General features: G+C 41.8%; 1 protein-coding gene across 4 annotated transcripts in view; it reads right to left on the minus strand.

The window, feature by feature from the left end:
* tlk2 (tousled-like kinase 2) overlaps positions 1 to 21,237 on the minus strand; it is a 150,765-nt gene that overhangs the window by 77,112 nt on the left and 52,416 nt on the right. For 3 of the 4 annotated variants that reach the window (XM_020516349.2, XM_048614581.1, XM_048614582.1), the window contains exons 3-7: positions 5,917 to 5,985; positions 5,068 to 5,140; positions 3,182 to 3,225; positions 1,167 to 1,265; positions 25 to 120 (exon numbers count right to left, since the gene is read on the minus strand). In XM_020516349.2, the coding sequence (XP_020371938.1) occupies positions 25 to 120; positions 1,167 to 1,265; positions 3,182 to 3,225; positions 5,068 to 5,140; positions 5,917 to 5,985 (381 nt within the window). The remainder of the gene's footprint in view (positions 1 to 24; positions 121 to 1,166; positions 1,266 to 3,181; positions 3,226 to 5,067; positions 5,141 to 5,916; positions 5,986 to 21,237) is intronic. The other variant, XM_048614583.1, reaches the window with a different exon arrangement.

A 21,237-nucleotide genomic window follows, 5' to 3' on the forward strand; every position in this document is an offset into this window, starting at 1 on the left:
TTGTGCATTCCGTGCATTACATACCTGTAATTGTTTGTGTTGTACATTAATGATCTTTTGTGAACTACAGGAATGTTCTGTGTTGGCCGATCCCACTGACGAAGGACTGCCATGCTGAACCTCAGATTTAAAACAGAAGGACCATGTAAAACTTCAAATCTTAAACTGCTCCAACTAGGTTTAATCACTACCACTCTGGGCTACCCGCTTCAGCATTCCATCTGTTGAATTTCTGTTGAATATACTAAAGAGTAAAGAGGTAGAGGCAACTTCTCCCAAATGGCTAGTGAACTCTTGCCATTCAATACCTAGGCATCACTGCATTGCACAGCTTTACCAACTTCTTACACAGTTATGACCAGGGGCTAAGATTTCTGATCAGGTCATAGCCTTAATTTTTTATTCTATTATTTGTTGTGTGCAGCCCTTTACAAACTGACGACGATGGCATTTTCATGAGCTTCACCCTCCATCAAAAGGTCCTTATCCCTTCAATTCTGTCCTTCTCCTCCCATAACTTTGCCTTTCCTTGAACAGTTCTACTTTCTTTATTCAACCCATGCAATTTCTGTTTTTCACTCCCCGTCTTGTTGAATAAGGCATCCAGACATCCATTTGTTTTTTTTTTGCTTCCTCTTCCACGCTAAACTGTAAAACAACTCAATGGGCTACAATAGATCTAAATTTAAAAAAGAACACGGAATACTGATCTAGAAAACAAACACTTCCCAAACCAACAAAATACAGTAAAAGCTTATCAACCAGTTATCTGTCTTTGCCCCTTCTCCATCCAAATGGGGCCTCGCAGATAGGCCACTAAATTCCTCTCAAAGAATTTTACTACTTGGGTGCTTCATTTCTTGTCAGTTTCCTATGCTGTTCGGCCATCCACTTTTCTTCCTCAATGAGTACAAATTACAGGCACTGGAGATCTGGAGGCCTAGTATTAAGTAATATCTGTAACTATATGTCTCTCGCATTTTAAACTGCAATCTTCCCGATCTGTGTGGTTTAGTATCACATAATCATGCTAAGGTGCCCCATGGAAAGCTCTAACCAGGGTGGAGTTGACTTAGGGAATCAGTGTTGCAATGATGCATTAAATTATTATGCAGCTTGACACGTACTAATTTACATACATTTCCTACTAAGTATTTAATACTCACAGAAGGTGATGAATATGATAAGGAATGCTGTGGGGATGAACGAGCTACGGGAGGTACACTCCGCCCTGGACTTGTGCCTGTGACACTGCCGCCAGCAAACTGAAACATAAACACCATTTAGTTACGATACAGTACTGATTCATATCCATTGTTTTCCATTTAGACAAGATGGACAAACAGAAATAGCATTGACTATAAAGCAGAGCAAAAAACTTTCCTGCCAGCACAATAAAAAATCTGTCTGCCCTCAAATCTACTTTTTAAACAGGGTAAAATAGTAAAGTACACTATACTAAAATGTTAGGTTTAAAAAGCTCCCATATAAAGCTGTTAACATTTAGGGCAGCACGGTGGCTCAGTGGTTAGCCCTGCTGTCTCACAGCACTAGGGACCCAAGTTCAATTCCATCCTGAGGCTACTGTGTGATATTTGCATATTCTCCCCTATCGATGCGGGTTTCCTCCGAAATCCAAAGATGTGCAGGTTAGGTGGACTGGCCATGCTAACTTGCTCATACTGTCCAGGGATGTGTAGGCTTGTTGGGTTAGCCATGGGAAATGCAGGGTTACAGGGATGGGGTAGGGGAGCAGGTCTGGATGGGATGCTCCTCGGAGGATCAGTGTGGGCTCAATGGGCTTGCTTCCACACTGTAGGGATTCTACGATAATAAGACAAAGATGATGGAGATTAGAAACAAACAAAAATAGAACATGCTGGAGAAGTTCAGGAAGTCTGACGGTAGCTGTTAACAATTCCATTCTTCTGGAGGAGGGTCACTGGACTCGAAATGTTAGCTCTGTTTTCTCTCTACAGGTGGTGCCAGATCTGCCGAGTTTCTCTAGTAACTTCTGATTTTGTTTGTTTAAAAGTCTCCACTCTGTTAAAGGACAGTCACTCTATGCTGAGGATCTAAGAAACAACTCAAGAGAATAATCGAAAATGGCTGTTTACTACAAAATGCACCAATGTGACCACTTATTTAAAATTAAGTATTGTAGTGGGGGTATCACTGGCAAAGTTGCCAGTCATCATTGATCCCTAGTTGCAGTAGTAAAAGTGAGTTTTCTTTGTGAGCTTCTTGCAGTCCATGTGGTGAATACACTCCCAGTGCATTAGGTAGGGATTTAAGAGATAACAGCGTGGAGCTGGAGGAACACAGCAGGCCAGGCAGCAGCACAGGAGCAGGAAAGCTGACGTTTTGGATCGGGGCCCTTAAATAAATAGAGAGAGGAGGGGTGGGGCGGGGGAATGAGAACAGTTTACGTTAAATGTTTCACTAGTTGATGTCTAATTTTCTCAGAATGGCGATCACAGGCAGAACCAGTTCAATCTTTTGATTTCCAAGTTTTGGAAATACTGGTGGAAAGTCCTTAGGACATGATTTTTGTGGACATAATGGGAAACCTAAACTCCAAGATAGGGCAGACAAAAAAAGGTGGGCGTGAAAGGGAAGTAAGGTTTTCTTTTGTTTATGAGAAGGGTGCAGAATAGATAAACTCTGAAAGGTAATTAGATATACAGAGTGGGGATTAAAATTAGGACACTGAAAATTTTAGTTGCAGGAAATGATTGTAGTCATAACACTATTCAAATATCCAAAGTAACTGTATAACATGCAATACCTTTATTTTTAAGATATGGGATTGGTATACTGATAAAAATATGAAGTGATATACTATATGCTAACATTCACTAGTCTAAAGAAACTGCAATTTACTAACACCTGGCAATAAGTGAAGGGGTTAAAAATCCATTACAAATGTTGAGGTAAACTAGGCTAAGTAATGTTAAAAATATAAATGTAAAATTACACTTGGCCTCATTCACTAATTTTTCACTAATATAGGTGAATTCTTTGAAGACAGTCTTAATTCTCCATGAACACAGTCACCTGACAATAACAGTAATAGATAATAAGTGTGCCCTTTATTTGTCATGCTGCTGACAAGGCAGTCTACACAATTAATAACTGTTCAATTTAGTGGCATATAGCTATTGAAAACCTTGCAACTTACCTCAAAGTAGTCACTAATTTTATGACCCCTTGGAGTGCCTTTGCCTACAAAACAAACAATTAAGAATTAGCAATCAGAAAGAAAGTATTTCCTCAAGTTCAAAGGTGAATTCGACATTCCTTTTGCTCACTGGTTCCAAGTAATAATAACAAAATCTGAACAAAATAGGTTGTAACTGGATAGTTCAAGACAACCACTTTAGTTAACGGTTCCAAGGCCAAAAACATCAGATGATTATGGCAAGGACAGGAACATGTAACTGCTGCTGAACTTAACCGGCATTCAAGGCTAGGCAGGCTGATGGCTTCCTTGAGCACTCCTACTTCACGTTACCTATAAAAGAGGGCAGCTTAAAAAGCCATCTGTGATGCTACCAGCTCCTCATTCCTTTTCAATGCCAGGTCTCTCAACCCTTGGGAATCACATACAGATGTCAATTTTAAATAGGCTATGTTTGTGGTCCACGTCACCGCTAGGTGGAGTATCACTCCCACATTTGCATTCAAAAATTTAAAGTGATCAAACTGCCTCAAAACATTCCCTTTGACCCACATACAATTATACTGCATACCTTCTCAGAATTATTGGCAAAGAGAAACTTCTTTCAATTGGATTTACATTAGAAAGGTAAATTAAAGCTGCTACCAGTCTAGGTGCCATCACAGTATGTATGTTATGTTACATAAATTAATCCAAAATTGTTTCAGAATATTGCAAAATATACAAAAGCTCCCATAATCCTGTCTCCAGTGGCTCAAAAAAGGTTACCTTATTATAATTGAAGCAAAATTAAAATCATTTGCCCTACAGTTTAATCATTATGTTATTAAAACCCTTTTGTCTATATTTTCTGTAAAGGCAATTTAATTGTCTCTTGTCCAGCATGCAAATACAAAACCTTGCAGGGCTCCAGATTCAGGTCTTGATCACTGTTGTTTTTGGCAGCAGTGAAAAGCTGCAAAATATATGAACAACTCCTACAGCTAAGGCTTCTGCTCCCTATTTTAGCCACGTGTGAAGTGCACTTATGTAGACCATCAATTTGTATGATGCCGGCCCTCACTTCTCATGCAGCAGCTGTCAACTCTCACCATCCAGGCCATTAACACCCCATGGAACTGCACCCTAACACAAGTCACTATCTTCATAAGGGAAAGAGTTCAATTTTCTCTTCTTAAATCTGATTTGCCTGAAAGGATGGCAGAAGTAGATTCAATAGTAACAGGTAAAGAGAATTGTGAAGCTGCTGAAAATTGAAAAAAAACTTAATAGGGCTGTAAAGAAACATCAAGGAACTGGGAATGATTGGATGGCGTCGCTAAAAGAGTCAGCACACCCACAGTAGGCTGTCTAACCACCTTCTGTGTTGTGTTAAATTCCACAATTCTCTGATCCACATTGAAATTAATAAGTCAATCCCCAGGGACACAGCTTACTTCTCACTTTTCTTACAGCATCTGCAGATCACATTAAGATAAATGAAGAACTCAACAATTATTTATAAAGTAATTTTTCCTCCATTTTGAATGCAGAAGCTGGTTAAACTTTTGGTAATCCTGTGAAGCACCTTAGGGCTTTCTTAATACGTTAAAGACACTACATAAATGCAGGTTTTTGCAGACGGGGCCAGTAAGAAATGGGTTTGCCTTTCCATGTCTATTTGGGAAACAAGATTTATCAGCAAACAGGGGCCAGACATTAAAATTATTTAATATAATAATGCAGAAGCAAAATTGCACCTTGTTCCATATGTAATCATTTCTTCAAAAAATTTTTATTTAAAAATAAAGACAAAACAATGTTCTAAATCTACTGTTCACCAACAGGGTAGGGCATTATAAAATTGAGCATAGTGCTGGAAATAAAAGGACTGCACTCAGGCTTACCTTGATTGGCCTCATTGTACGGATCCGCTTTTCGTTTCCTCCCTCGCTGCTCACTTTGTTTCTTTTCGGGTGTCTAAGAGAAAGAATAAAAGATTTGGCCTGAAGCTGAAACTTTCTTGCTCTGTAAAGTTTCAACATGCTTGAGCAAATTTTTAAAAAGCTGATCACACTTATCTTCCTCCATTCGGCAAACCCAAGGGAAAGGAAAAAGAACAAAGTGAAGGGAAGGGGTAATGGCACATGAATTATAACAGGGGCAACAGAATCTTTGCTTTCTTCCAATATATAGCGAAGTGGGTCCTCCCAATGAAAGGAGTGAGCCAACTGTGTTAGGGAGTCAACTGATCAAGAACAGAACCATCACTGGTGCCACACTTGGTCTTACAGCAACACCAGAATGCTCTCTCTATGTTATCTTACTCTGCTAAAAGACAACCAGACACAGATGATGGTCTGGTCCCCAGTCCCTAGATTAAACCAGACCTCTCAATTTCGGATATGTTCTCTTTCCAAAGAATGGTCCTGGAGACATGTTCCATCTGTAGATGCAGTGAGCACAGAAATTTCAAAACATTTCATACCACATTGAAGAAAGAGAAAGAAACCAGTGACCATGCAGATTGTGTTTGAAGCCCCTTCACTTGAGGAATAGGTTATTTCAACATTATGTTGGATTATAAAAAAAAGTACAAAGTTGAGTTGCATACTTGTTCTGCTTTCAAGAATTGTGCCAATTCAGAGTGTAGGATTCACAGAGAAAACACAACTCTAAAGGCCAAGTGCTATTTGCTTGTTCAATACACATGAATCAACAAAATCTTCAGACGTCACAACCCAAAAATTACTAACCTCAGATTCCTTATCACTCAGAGATCCCAAGCTACACAAGCTCTGATTGGACGATTCATTTACTGGCATCTACAACAAAAGAACAAAAGTAAGTTAAATTTTATTTAATCTATCTCTGCTACCTAGTTCAGTCATCAGGTGGAACAGAATTGGCCATTGTAAAATTCTTAGGCTCATGACAGATGTTGTCCCAAATGCCCTAGAGTGGAATAATTCACAGCAGGGAAATTAAATATTGATCCATTGCAGTGAAATTTTCACAATAATGGACTAATCTACACTGCAGATAGAAAGGTGAAAGAGCAGGCCTGCTTTTGATTCCTGTCACTTATCGCATTTTACCAAATCAATTTAAAACCTAACCGCTAGTATATGTTGGAAAACAGTTGGGAGTGCAGGCTGGATACTACACACAGCAGTCAATACACTTTTGATACAAATGGCCCAGGTTACAGCAGGAAATGCTGAATGTCAAGTTGCGCTTTGCGAAAAGAGTCCACAAATCCTCTTGCTGTCCACCATTAATGATCCCTGCTGGAAATACATCTTTTCAGACTCTGGGTGAGGAGAGATGAAGTGATATCCTTCGGGTAAAATTAACTTGCTGGTAGTCAATATATATAAGCATTCAAATTTCTCAACCATAAATAATTAAAATCATGAATGCGAGAGTGAGAAGATTAAAGTACATGAACTCTAATTCTACTTTTCTCTATCCTCAGTAGGTTTTTACGACATGACCTTTACATAAATCCTATGGGATGTTCAGATAGCTGATTGAGAGGTTATTGCAACATTAAGTCACATGTTACCCACAATGTCACTGAACCGTGGCTACAAGTTACGTTATTGCACATGTCCCAGTGGTACACTACACAACCACCCCCAGTCGCGCAAATCTCAACTGTATTCCAGTCTAGATATAGACAGGATATATTGCAGTGCAGTGGGTAGCAATTCTACCCGTGAACTAGAAGCTCTGGGCTCAAGCCACTCCAGGACTTGATGGTCATAAGATCCTAAGATGTAGCAGTAGAAGTCGGCCGTAAGATGCAAACCCGTCAAGTCTGCTCTGCCATTCAATGAGATCATGGCTGATCGGATAATCCTCAACTTCACTTTCCTGCCTTTTCCCCATAACTCTGGATTCTCTTACTGATTAAAAATCTGTTTGCATATATTCAAGGCTGAGGTAGACAATGACCTAGCTTCAATTGTCCTCTACAATAAATAATTCTACAGATTCACTACATGCTGAGAGAATAAATTCCTCCTCCTCTGTCTTAACGTGTGATCCTTTATTGTGGGATTATTCCTTCTTGTCTTAGACTCACTGACAAGGGGAAACAGTCTTTCCACATCCACTTACAAGTCCCCTAAAATCTCTTGCATGTTTCAATAAGGACACCTCTCATTCATCTAGATTCCAATGAGTACAGACTCAAATCTATTCAACCAACCAGTCACAAGGCAGTCCCTTCATACCTGGTATCAGTTGAGTGAACCTTTTCTGGTCTGTCTCCAATGCCAGTACATCTTTCCTCAGATAAGGAGCCCAAAACTGTTCACAGTATTCCAACTGTGGTTGACTAGTACCTTGTATAGGTTTAGCCAGACACTCACTATTTTTGCACTCCATTCCCTTTGGATTAAAGGGCAACATTCCATTTGACTTTCTTATCACCCGCTGAACTTGGATGTTGGCTTTTTGTAATTCATGGACGAACACTCCCAAATTCCTCTGTTCTGTAGCTTTCTGCAGTCTTTCTCCAGTTAAATAATATTCAGCTCTTCTATTTTTCCTGTTGAAGTGCAGAATTACAGGTTTTTCAGATCGTCCAGTCTGCTCTGCCATTCAATGATGTTATGGCGGATCTGATAGCCCTCAACTTCACTTTCCTACCGCTTCACCATAATCTTGGTTCCCTCGATTCACTACCCTCAGAGAAAAAATTCTTCCTCATCTCTGTTCTAACTGGGTGACCCCTTATTCTGACATTATGCACACTAGTCCTAGACACTCCCACTGGGGAGACAACCTTTCCACATGTACTTTGTCAAAGTTTTTAAAACATTCCCAATCCTTTGGCTCATCACCAAATTTTGTTATGTTGTATCAAATGAAATTTTAAAAATGCAAACAAGGAAGGCACATTCACAGTGTGGCCAAACAGGTCAAGCATCAATATGTAAATCCTTCCAATTTTATACCAATGGCAGGTAGCAAGAACAGGAGACTGTATCCTGGTCAGCCACATGGTGGAAACAGTTGGAGCCTGTAGCATCACTATTCATAACTCTGACTACAAAATGTACACCTAAGTGTGCATGGGCTGCTTGGCAGTTGGCTAAAATGCTAGTGAGAATCAGATTGGTACCAACAGCATGGGTTTTGATCCCTGTGCCAGCTGGGTTGGACTGGAGACCTTCCTCCTTGCCCTACCAGTGGAGGACATCAGGGCACTGTGGGTTAGACTGGCCTTTGGGCAGAGAACTCTTAAGGAAGAGAAGAACTGCCACAGGCAAAGAAATGACCATATTCGAGGAGCTAGCAGGAATGGAAAACGCAGGAGTTTACGACATCCCCTACCTGAAAAACCTTTCTAAAAACAGATTTTCAGGTTTTATTATAGGCACAGACACAAGACAAAAACTTAGGATTTCCAAACAATGCACTTGGAAATTTGCCAAATGCCCCTGGTAGCATGCATACTTTGCATAAATATTACACAAAGTACACATATTGGATGCATCAATAGGAAGAAATTAAAATATAATCAACTCTGAATTACAGCATTAACTTTACAACAATTTTCAATAAAGTCACCAAAACTAAAAATGCATAAAATTAAGATAATTTTTCAGCTATGATCTTTTAATTTTTAAAAGAGCTTCTAGCAGTATATTCAAAATGAAACCATCTAAAATGAAACTATTTGGAAACAATAAAGGTCACAACCATAAAACCTGTTCTTTGAATCAAAAGCATTATTTAAATCATGGGTAGCTATCATACTTAAGGGATTTATTTACATGAAAGTGATATTTGTTAAAATAATCTGAAATTATAAAGAGCAGCATTAGACTTTTATACCCAAAATAAAATCTTATATTTTTCTTGACTTAACTTTTATTTTAAAGATTAGTTTCATGTTAATGCAAGCTAACAATGGGCTCAATGGTGGCTCAGTGGCTAGCACTGCTGCCTCAAAGTGGCAGGGGCACAGGTTCAACTCCAGCCTCGAACAAATGTCTGTATGGAGTTTGCAGGTTCTCCCGGTGTTTCCTCCAGGTACTCGGTTTCTTCCCACAGTTCAAAGATGTTTAGGCTAGGTGGACTAACCATGGGAAATGCAGGGTTACAAGGATAAGGTGTGGGGCGGGGGGTGGAATGCACTTCAGAGGGTTGATGTGGACTCAATGGGCTAAATGGCCTGATTCAAAACTGTAGGGATACTACGATTTAACAAGAGAAGGTTGTGAACCACAAATGGGGCTAGTTAAACAGCCACAAATGCCAGCCCTGGGATAAAGTGAGAGGGAGGGCTTGAGAAGATGTGTACAGCAGACATACCACCAAACAAAATTGGACACCTCCTAAATCTGGGTGCATTGGGAGCGCACTGAGCAGCGCAAAAACTGAATGTAATAAGAGCCATTGGGCATAATTCACTGTTATGCTCCATCACTTTTCTGTAGCATTATTGTTACGTCCTGTAGCTGGAAACGTGCCACAGTTGTTCTTGTGTTAGAATCTAATGAATTGTGGTTCAAAGCCTCCGCAGTTAGGTTTGGTCTATTGCTGTTTTGTAATTTGTAGCTTTTCATTTCGAAAGTCAATTATTCCATTTCACATCCATCCACACACGCACATTTTTAAACTGGGCCATCTTTATGCACTCCTCCCTTAGACTCTGCACTGAGAAACTTCTCATCTTTAGTGGCTGCAACCATCATCTAAATTCACCACGCTCTTTCCCCTGACTTTATTGTACTTCTGTCATCTCTTAGTTTCTTCTACTATATAAACTCCCTAACCCATACTCATAGCCATTTCCACGACTATACCATCTCAAACGGTTTCACTACTCCTTTAGAATCAATCACTCTTCACCTACTTCCTGCCCAAACTCACTTCATTGTGTCTGGCCCTGGAAAAACTCCGTCCTAAATCATTTACTACATTTCCAAAATCCCATCTCTAACCTTTGGCCCTCTATATCTGTCAATGCTGTAACTCCTGACCTGCTCAATCCTAACACCACCTCCACCTTTGAGCCCGAGTTGTCTGGGTGTCACATTGGCACAGTGGTTAGCATTGCTGACTCACAGAGCCAGGGACCAGGGTTCAATTCCACCCACAGACTACTGCGTGTGAAGTCTGCGCATTCTCCCAATGTTCGTGTGGGTTTCCTCCCACAGTCCAAAGATGAGCAGGTTAGGTGGATTGGTTATGCTAAATTGCCTATAGTGTCCAGGCTTGGTGGATTAGCAATGGGAAATGCAGGGTTATAGGGATACGGTGGATCTGGGTGGGATGCTCTTCAGAGGAGTAGTAATGGACTTGACGGTGGCCTGCCTCCACACTGTAGGGAATCCATGATTACTCTCTCGCTTACTTTGCTTATTTCCCTGCTACAGTCTCATTACAGCTCCCTTAAGCTCCAGTGATCCACCACTAGCTGCTCACCATGAGATTTAGATGCACTTCCTGCTTTTGAAAACTGTTCACTATTCCAAAATTCTCCTGAAGTGCCAAGCTATGCCCTAACGTCTCTTCTCTAAAAGACACCTTCTTAAACCCCTCTCCCTATTTGTGGGATATGGGCTGTGAATTATTGCCCGTCCATGGGTAAGCTGCTCTTGAACTGCTGTAGTATATTTGTTGTAGATAGACACACAATGCCCTTCAGGAGGGAATTCCAGGATTTTGACCCAGTGATACTGAAGGAACAGTGATATATTTCAAAGTCAGGATGGTGAGTAGCTTAAAGGGGAATTTGCAGGTGGTGGTGTTCCAACGTATCTGCTGGTTTTGTCCTTCTAGATGGAAATGGCTGTAGGTTTGGAAGATGCTCCTAAGGAGCTTTATTGAATTTCAGCAGTGCAGCTTGTAGATGATACACACTGCTGCTGCTGAGCATCACTGGTGGAGGGAGTGACTGGACAGGGTGCCAATCAAGCAGGTTGCTTTATCCTGGAAGCTTCAAGTGTTGCTGGAGTTGCACTCACACAAGCAAGTGGGGAGTATTCCATCACACTTCTGACTTGCCCCTTATAGATGGAGGACAGGCTTTGGGGAGTCAGGTGGTGAGTTACGCACTGCAATATTCCTAGCCACTGACCTGTTCTTGTAGCACTCTATTTATATGGAAAATCCAGTTGAGTTTCTGGTCAATGGTAACCCCCAGGATGTTGATAGAGGGGGATTTGTTGATGATAGTACAACTGAATGTCGAGAAGCAGTGGTTAGACAGTCTCTTATTGGAGATGATCATTGCCTGATACTTGTGTAAAGGTAAATGTTACTTGTCACTTTTCAGGCCAAATCTGGATGCTATCCAGGTCTTGTTGCATCTGTTCCTTCAACTGATGCGAGGAGCACATGGACTGCTTTGTCATTATCCACTTAAATGCCTTGGCTCCTTGCCTCCCTTCTCCACCAGCCAAACCTCAAGATTCCTCCCTGCCCTAATCCCGATCTCTCAGCACTATCTACTTATCTATGTCTCCTCAAGCCTTCTTCAAGTTCATCTTGTCAATGAGATTCACCACCTGCTCCCTTGACCCCAATCCCACCTGAACTGCTGACCACCCTACCATTCTTCCTGCCTCCTACATTAGCTGATACTAAAATGTTCTCTCCTCTTAGGCACTGTTCCTTGCTCCTTCAAATTAGCCATTGTCAATTCTTGACCCCTCTGTCCTTGCAAAATATTGCATAATGTCCATTCTGCTTTCCTCTAGAGTGTCCTGCTTTCTTGATCCAAACAGGTTTCTGCCTCTGCCTCTGTTAAAAAATGGTTCTTTTCCAAAGTTACAAATGACAGCTCACATAACAGTCACTAAACTTTTGTTCCTGGTCCTTCACATTTTGTCTGGAACTTATGATACGGTTGAACACAGTATCCTCCACAACTGCTTGTGTAATTGCCTGCTGCCTGAAACCATACTTGCCCGGTCCTATTTTTATCTATATAATCTCAACCAAAAAATACATCTGCAGTGGGTTTTCTTTCCATTCCCATGAAGAGAAAAATAGTGGAAATCTAGGAAAGATTCTTGGGATTCAAGCCTCACTGGGATTTGGGTATGGGGAGGGAAGAAGACATTTAGAGTTCTGAAGCAATGGTTGGTTTGCACCAAGGAATGATATCAAGCACCTTTCTCTTAACAACTGCAATTTATGCTCCAACTGAGTAAGAGAGAAAGGAAGTGGAATGGTCAGTTATGTTTGCAGATGACAGAGCTATTAGGTGGGGTCAGAGTGCGAAAAATGGCAAGGCCACCAATGAGGAAAAGAAATTTTTTTAAAAAAAGCAGCAGCACTGGATCAGAGCAGAGGATACAGCGATGTTAGCCAGAAAAGAGCAAGCCATAGTGTTGCTATGGCAACAATATGTCCTGACCGATCTTAAAGAGGCTGAATGATTTCCAGTCAGATGCTGACCCTCAAGCGAACAGGACTGCTGTCTTCTAAGATGGGTTGTTAGGAGCACCAGGTATGTGTTAGTCCTACACGAGGCAGTAGGCCCTGCTCTCCAAGTCTCAGTTAATACTGCCTGTTTTTTTTTTGCTGCTGCAAAGCCATTCATTGCCACTCCAAATGATACGCATGGAGCTTCTCAGCGGCTGCACGGCTTAGAGGGAACTTCGGTCTCAGTTACCTCTGCCACTGGACTCTGCCAGAACTGTGAGGTAGCCAGCTTGGAGCAGCCAGCTGAAGTTAAAAATAATCCACCACAGGCATCTCCTACCTCTTCAAAATGAAATTCAGCAACTGAAACATAAGGGGCCTAATAGGCAAACACTGCAACACAGACCTGAGCTGTTACACTGCCATCATTGCTTGGAAACCTATGAAACTGACGTCACTGCCTTGAGACAGATACAGTGGGCAGGAGAAGGTCAGCTCAGAGATCAAGTTGGCAGAAGCACCTTCTGCTGGTAAGCCAGAAGAACAGGTACGCCATTGCGTTAGCTTTAACCTTAAAAAACAAACTTTTTGATTTGCTCAGTGAGTCCCTCGTGGGATAAACGCATGCCTCATGACCCTTGAGTTCATACTAACCAAAAAGCAGTATACCACAGCCAGTGTGAATGCTCAAACCTAGAAACAACAGAACCAAAGAGAGGAATTCTGCACCAGCCATAATCAATTATTCACCCATGTTCCAAAGGGGGGGCAAGTAGATTCTTCTCGATGATTTCAATACCAGAGTTGGCAAACCTCTGGAAAGGCACAGTGAAAAAACAAACAGCAATCACGTCTTCCTCCTGACAAAATGCTGTAAAGATGGTTTGGCCATAAAATCCCTATTTTGTCAGATACAAATACAAGAACTTATGGCAACACCATTGCTCCAGACTTTGACACATGATTGACTGCACCATCATCTGTGTAAGGGACTGAGAGGATACCACATGCACCATGCCAGGAGCTGGTGATTGCTGACCAACCATTGCCAAATTCAGTCTACTACCTACATCAGCCTGGCCCAAAAACATTAGCAACAGCAGCAGAAGCACTGCCACAGGAAAGCCCTCAGTCACTGCCTTCCAGCCAACAGAGCAATGCTCAGCAAACATGAACCACAAATGTCCATAGCACCTGGTCTGCCTGAAAATCCATTATAAATAATACCTGCAATTGGGTTTCCGTATCAGGAAAGATTGATTTGATGAAAAACAACCAGCACATCTAAGGGCTACTAAATCAGAAATCACCAACAATAGTCAAGAGAAATAAAGCAGGTCTACAAAATAACGATCAAGGCCCAACACAAAACCCATGACTTAAAGAACAAGTTGTGGGCAGAAATAGTGCAAGAAACACAGCATTTAGCCCAGTCGAGACTACCTATGGCCTGGGCACTCAAGCAGCTACTCCAAAGAGAATTAGAAATGGATTGAAACCGATCAAGGACACGGGGGTAGTGAGTGTTCATTAGAGTATTTTGAGGATCTCCTCAATCAAGGCTCAGTCTATGATGAAAGTGCTCTTGACCACATCCCACAGCAAGCTACCTATCTGAATCTCAGCACAATCTCAGCCTAATAGGAGATTGTAAAGGTTAACTGACACTTATGAACCAACAAAGTCACTGGTAAAGACAGAACCTTCATCTGAAAACCTATGGCAGAGAAGCACTTTTGTCTCATTCACACACTTCAATACCATCACTTGGAAGGAGAGTAACATGCTAGGGTATCTCGAAAACGCTGTAATTATGACGATCTTCAAGAAAGGAGTCTATTGTTGTAACTACATAGAAGTATCCCGGTTGTCTGTTACAAAGAAAGTGGTTGTAAGAATCCTTAATTGCCTCATTCTAGGAGCTGAAGAGACCTTCCCAGCATAATACAGATTCTATCGATCATGAGGCACAGTGGACAGGATTTACACAACAAACAAATGCAGAGATCATCAGCAGTAACTTTTCTGACCTCAAAGGCCTTCAAATCTGTCAAATGAATGGAATTATGGAGCATTCACCTCACACTGGGTGGCCCGTAGAAATTTTCTCCCTGCTGCATGATGTTGTGGAAGCAGTGATCTTCACTGATGGATCCAGAGACCAAATGTATACGCAAACCCCATACACATGATACTTTCCACTGGTGTTGGGTTATTCTACACAATAGACAGAAAATTGTTCAAATGTGTCATTTCCAATCCAGAACCAAGGTCATCCCAACCTCTGTCACTGAGCTGCAGTGTGCAAGTGATACTCGGACGTGTGCACACTCAAGAGGCCAACCTATCATTGATGCATTAACAGAGAATGCAAACATCAGCATTATACTAAACAATCCAGAAGACAATAGGTCCACTATCAGCCTGCTCCACAATACTGTCCCTCAAAATGTCAAGATTCACAGAAAGCCACTGGAAAAGGTAGATCAATTCCCATACCTTCAGAGTATCCTCTCAGTGAGGACAGAGGGGGTGAACGTCAACTCCAACGGCCAGCATCACGGCTGGCCATCACCCGCCTCCCTAACCATTCCTCCCACCTCAAGCCCCACCCCCATCTCCTACCCACTAACCTCATCCCGCCTCCTTGACCTGTCCGTCCTCCCTGGACTGACCTATCCCCTTCCTAACTTCCCACCTACATTCACCTTTACTGGGTCCAACCCCGTCTTTTTGACCTGTCTGTCTCCTCTCCACCTATCTTCTCCTTTATCCATCTTCTATCGCCTCCCCCTCTCTCCCTATTTATTTCAGAATCCCCTTCCCCTCCCCCATTTCTGAAGGGTCTCGACCTGAAACGTCAGCTTTCCTGCTCCTCTGATGCTGCTTGGCCTGCTGTGTTTATCCAGCTCTACACCTGGTTATCTCAGATTCTCCAGCATCGGCAGTTCCTACTATCTCTGAGATACAGAATGTTTGATGACAAAGATCCCAAACCGGATACCAAGCTCATGGTCTACAGGGCAATAGTATTAACTGCCCTTGTGCACACATGGAAAACATGGACATTGTACAACAGCCACCTCAAATCCCTCACCACCAATACATTTGCAAAATCCTGCAAATCCACTGGCAGGAGAGGTGCTCCAATATTAATGCCGTCTCTCAGGCCAGTTTTGTGGCATGAGTTACAATCAAAGTTACGGTGGGCAGGACACATCATCTGCATGCCTCACAAGACTTCCAAAGTGAAGCTCTCCGCTCTGAGCTTTGTCATAACATGCTGTAACCAGGAAGGCCAAGGAAGCACCACATGGACGTCCTGAAATATAACTTGAGAAAATATGCAATATCACTACTGACTCATGGGTATCTCTGGCCCAAGATTGCTCGGTTAGGAGAAAGAGCTCCCATTAAGGAGCCAACAATCTCAGATGTAGAAAAAAGCACAAACAGTGGAAGGAGCGTACGAAAACTCAACTATTCCATATACCTCAGGACCTACAAACAGAAGAGAAGTAAGTTGACCTCATCCCAAGGGAGTGCTGCAGAATATTAGGTAATTGAGAAGTAGTACAGCGGAGTGTTGTATGATACAAAAGTATCACTGAAACTGAAAGGAAGAATCTAGAAGACCGGCATTGTATTGTGCAAAGACTTGGGCGGCATCAAGGAGAGAAGAATGACGAATACAAATAATACGATGTGACTGCTGATGTCACCTTGGAATAATGAGAAAGGACAACACCTGGAACCAGGACATCGGTGAAGATTGCAGGACCATTGAAGGAAACAGCTGTGAAGAGGTTGAAATGGTATGGCCATCTGTTGCAAGGAAAGAAACATGGTGAAGTGAGTTATGGAAATGGGACTGCCACAGGTCTATTAAGCATTGCCTATTTTAATAATGCCATCATTGGCAATCATGCTTTCAACTACCGACACCCTAAACACAGAAATACCTGGGAAGGTGGGGTTTTCTGAATGTGGAAACAAAGAAAATTTTTAAAATGCTTATGCTCACAGAAGGAATGTTTCCAGCTTCCTGTACTACATTTTTCATTGAAGAATAGTTCAAGTCTGATTACTGTTAAAAATATTTATAGAGCAGTGGAAAAAAAATTCAAAAATTATAAACAACACCATAAATTGGAGTATTGTTCCTACAGTCACTTCCCTTCATGGAATATCTCATCTGTTATTTTTAAGTATAGGTCATTTGTTTTGATTGTACAAATTCCATTCTAGATCTTGGTTATCTACGACTATTTCAGATCTCAAATGACAGGATTCCTCCTTGTACTGGGACTGTTGTATTCAATCTTTCAGCAGGACCTCACTATAAAGAATTGTTTTCTCTTTTTATTTTGGAATTCCGCTGAACAGCCAGACATTTTGTTAAAACAATAGCACACATAAACCTTTGGGGCATTATCTAACAAACCTCAGCTACAGCTTACAGGATTAAACACTGACAGGCAGAATTATCACTTTTTCATCAAACATTTGGTAGCTTCTGGACTGAGCCCAAATCTGCTGATTCCCCCTCTCTTCTGCAAGAACAGTTCCAAGAACCTAAGTTAACTGAAAAGATGTGAAAGAAGTTTCCAGGAAATCTGCTCTTTGAATCAAAGGTTCAGAATCAAAATGGAAGCTGTTGGTTTTATACAAATAGTCTTCCTTCTTTCTTCTCACTTCTTCGTCAGGTGCACAAGAAACCAGGTCACTAGTGCATCTCGGCTGATCACTTGTAAAGACATCTTATCATTTCCTTTATTTTTGGACCTGTGGCCTGTATTGCTAACACTAGTTTTAGGAAATTGCTTTGTTTTAAGAAAATGTTTTTCCAAGAAATGATTGCATATGGAGCAAGGTACAATTCTGCTTCTGCACAAGTTTAAATAGGGGCCTGACATTAAAACTGTTTGCTGATAAATCTTGATGCTTGCTGGCTGCTCCATGCCCACAGCTGAGCACTTAACATGGACTGTAAAGTTGAACTTTATTTCTTTATACTTCTGCCTTTATGTTCTGTGTTTCAGATTGTTTTTCTGTGTTTTAAGATGGCGCCAGAGAGTGGCTACATTATGCAATGCTTTTCACTGTATTTTGTAACAAAATACGTGACAATAAATAAATTAAATCAAATCAAATATCAAAAGGAAGATACTACTTGAAACCAAGGAGACTGTGCAAAGAAACGGCTGCAGTCTTAAAAATCATGTTTACCAGAGTACATTACAAGCTGTTATACAATGTGACATATTTCCTGGAACAGTGAGATCAAAAGCAGACACCATGCAACTGATGAGTTCTGAAATAAGGGACAATTACACGACAACATTTTGATTGGTTCCTGGGCAGTGACTTTGACGTGTGTGGGACCAGTGCAGGAGAGAATAACCCAGCCAGTAAAGGGAAAGCATGTAAAAAAAAAAGTGTTGCTTTCTCCCACAAAGCCTCTAGTAACAGCTAGCTTTCTTCCAGTTTTCTCTGCAAATCCCCTATTGAAGGAAGTAAACAATCCGGAAGGCAGTGAAACAAGGAATTCTCAACAAGTGAATAAAAGAGAGCATCGGTGTGTAAACAAATATATTAAAAGCAAAGAACTAAAAAAACACTGAAAAGGAGGAGAAAGAAAACAACTCATTGAATCCTATGGTCCAAACTAGTGCTATTAAAATGTTAATCATAGACTAGAATAGAATCCCTACAGTGTGGAAGCAAGCCATTCGGCCCATCAAGTCCACACCAACCCTCTGAACAGCATCCCACCCAGATCCACCCCATCCCTGTATTCCTGCATTTCCCATGGCTAATCCACCTAGCCTGCATGTCCCTGAACAGTATGAGCAATTTAGCATAACCAATCTACCTCACCTGCACACCTTTGGACTGTGGGAGGAAACCGGAGCACCTCGAGGAACCCACACAGACACGTTGAGAATGTGCAAACTCCACACTGACAGTCATCCGCGGGTGGAATGTGAGGGGGTGGAATGTCCCTGTTAAGCAGCAGTGCTAATCAATGAGCCCTGTGTTCCCCTGACTTTTATTTTTGCCTTTAATATACATGTGCTGTCTTTCTGTATCTGTCTATATGAGGGAGGGGTAATTTAAAATGGGAAGAGTTCAAGTTATAGAGAGTCTAGTTGGCAATTCAAATTTCCTAAGTGCCATTGGTTAAAGACAACTTGCTTGTAATAAACTTATTTTCTTGTTAAGCACAGAAACCTGGTCAGCGCTCTCTTAAGTGAAGTTAACTAGTCAAGTCAGATAAACTGGTAACTTTGAATAGGTTGACTAAATCTTTTCACATTTGTGACAACTGTGAAGGTTAGCTTAACCTAATGCCACTATTTAGGAAAGGTGGTAAGGAAAAGCCAGGCAATTATAGAGTGGTGGGCCTGACCGTACTGAGCAAGTTGTTGGAGGGAATCTTGAAGGACAGGATTTACATGTATTTGGAAAGGCAAGGACTGATTAGGGATAATCAACATGGTTTTGTGTATGGGAAATCGTGTCACACTAACTTGATTGAGTTTTTTTGAAGAAGTAATGAAGACGATTGAAGAAAGCAGAGCAGTGGATGCAATCTATATGGACTTCAGTAACGCATTCGATAAGGTTCCGCATGGTAGACTGGTTAGCAAGGTTACATCACATTGAATACAGGGAGAACCAGCCATTTGGATACAGAACTGGCTTGAAGGTAGAAGACAGAGGGTTGTGGTGGAGGATTGCTTTTCAGACTGGAATACTGCGACCAGCAGTGTGCCACAAGGATCGGTGGTGGGTCCACTGCTTTTTGTCACTTGTATACATAATTTGGAGGTGAACATAGGAGGTATGGTTAATAAGTCTGCAAATGACACCAAAATTGGAGGTGTAGTAGATAGTGAAGGAGGTTACCTCAGAGTACAAGGGGACCTTGATCAGATGGGCCAATGAGCTACGCAGTGGCAGATGGAGTTTATTTTAGATAAATGTGAGGTGCTGCACTTTCAAAAGACAAATCAAGGCAGGAGTTATGTACTTAATGGTAAGATCCTGGGGAGCATTGCTGAACAAAGAGATCTTGGAGTGCAGGTTCATAGTTCCTTGAAACTGGAGTCCCAGGTAGACAGGATAGTGAAGGCTTTTGGTATGCTTGCATTTATTGGTATGCTTGCATTTATTGGTCAGTGCATTGGGTATAGAAGTTGGGAGGTCATTGTTGCAGCTGTACAGGACATTGATTAGGCCACTTTCGGAATACTGCATTCAATTCTGGTCTCCCTGGCTGTAGGAAGAATGTTGTGAAACTCAAAGGGGTTCAGAAAAGGTTTACGAGGGTGTTGTCAGGGTTGAGCTATAGGAAGAGACTGAATAGACTGTGCCTATTTTTCCTGCAGTGTCGGAGACTAAGGTCTGACCTTACAGAGATTTATAAAATCATGAGGGGCATGGATAGGGTGAATAGCCAAGGTCTTTCCCCCAGGGTGGGGGAGTTCAAAACTAGAGGGTATAGGTTTAAGGTGAGAGGGGAAAGATTTAAAAGGGACCTAAGGGGCAACTTTTTCACGCGGAGGGTGGTTTGTGTATGGAACGAGCTGCCAGAGGAAGTGGAGGAGGCTGGCACAATTACAACATTTAAAAGACATCTGGATGGGTATACGAATAGGAAGGGTTTAGAGGGATATGGGCCAAATGCTGGCAAATGGGACTAGATTAATTTAGGATATTTGGTCAGCATGGAGGAGCGGGACTGAAGGGTCTGCTTCTATGGCGTACGGTTCTATGGCTCTATAACGCCTGGAACCGTGGGGCTCGAATTCCAGCGCACTACCCTAACGAGTCATGCTACTCTGTTGAAGTACATGGACGCATCAGGGAACCATTTTATCTAAGAGATAAAAAGAAAGAAACTGCCAATCAGAAATATTCAGTAGGTTTATCAGTGTAGTGACTGGAATGAGGTCAGCCAGGTGGACCTCACAGAATGAGTTCCCCGATTGGATCAGTTTAACAGCATCAATCAGGGAGCCCTGGCACAAATAAAAAAAGAGTGTCAGCTGTTCTGACACTCAGAGCTGCATCAGTGTTAAGGACTTCCCACAAAGGGTGACTTGTTGACGGGATACCAGCACCTGTGGAGTTATTTCAGTCAACATCTGAAAAGGGAACTCCCCTGCTATTCCTGGCCTAAATCAGCAGCCCCACCTCCATCCCAATTTTGGCTCAACCAGGCAATCTATGTACAGTTCTGACCAGAACAGCACGCACCTGGTTTGAGAGACCACAGAAAAATAACTCCCATTTACTTCCAGAGCTGGTGGCAATGATGTAAGTAAAACATTGCTGTGTATTACCGCTGATATCACATAAAAGATGGTGCCTCTGGAAGCACAGGATCATCAGTAAATGCTTTGGCCTTATCTTTTCACTGATGTGCTGGATTCTGCCATCTCTGAAGATGGGATTATTTGCAGAGTCTCATTCTCTGGTTTGTGGTTTAAAATGTCCACCATGATCCATGACTGGACATGGTAGGACTGCTGAGCTTAGATCTGGTCAGAAGTCACATGACACCAAATGACTTCTGACCTTGTCTACCCTAGTCCAACACTGGCACCTCCACATCAGAGTTCAGATGTGCTATGTTGGTTTTGGAGTCTCCTAATCCCACTTATTATTGAATGGCA

This window comes from Rhincodon typus, chromosome 30 (assembly GCF_021869965.1).
Source record: "Rhincodon typus isolate 14 chromosome 30, sRhiTyp1.1, whole genome shotgun sequence".
Classification (NCBI taxonomy): domain Eukaryota; kingdom Metazoa; phylum Chordata; class Chondrichthyes; order Orectolobiformes; family Rhincodontidae; genus Rhincodon; species Rhincodon typus.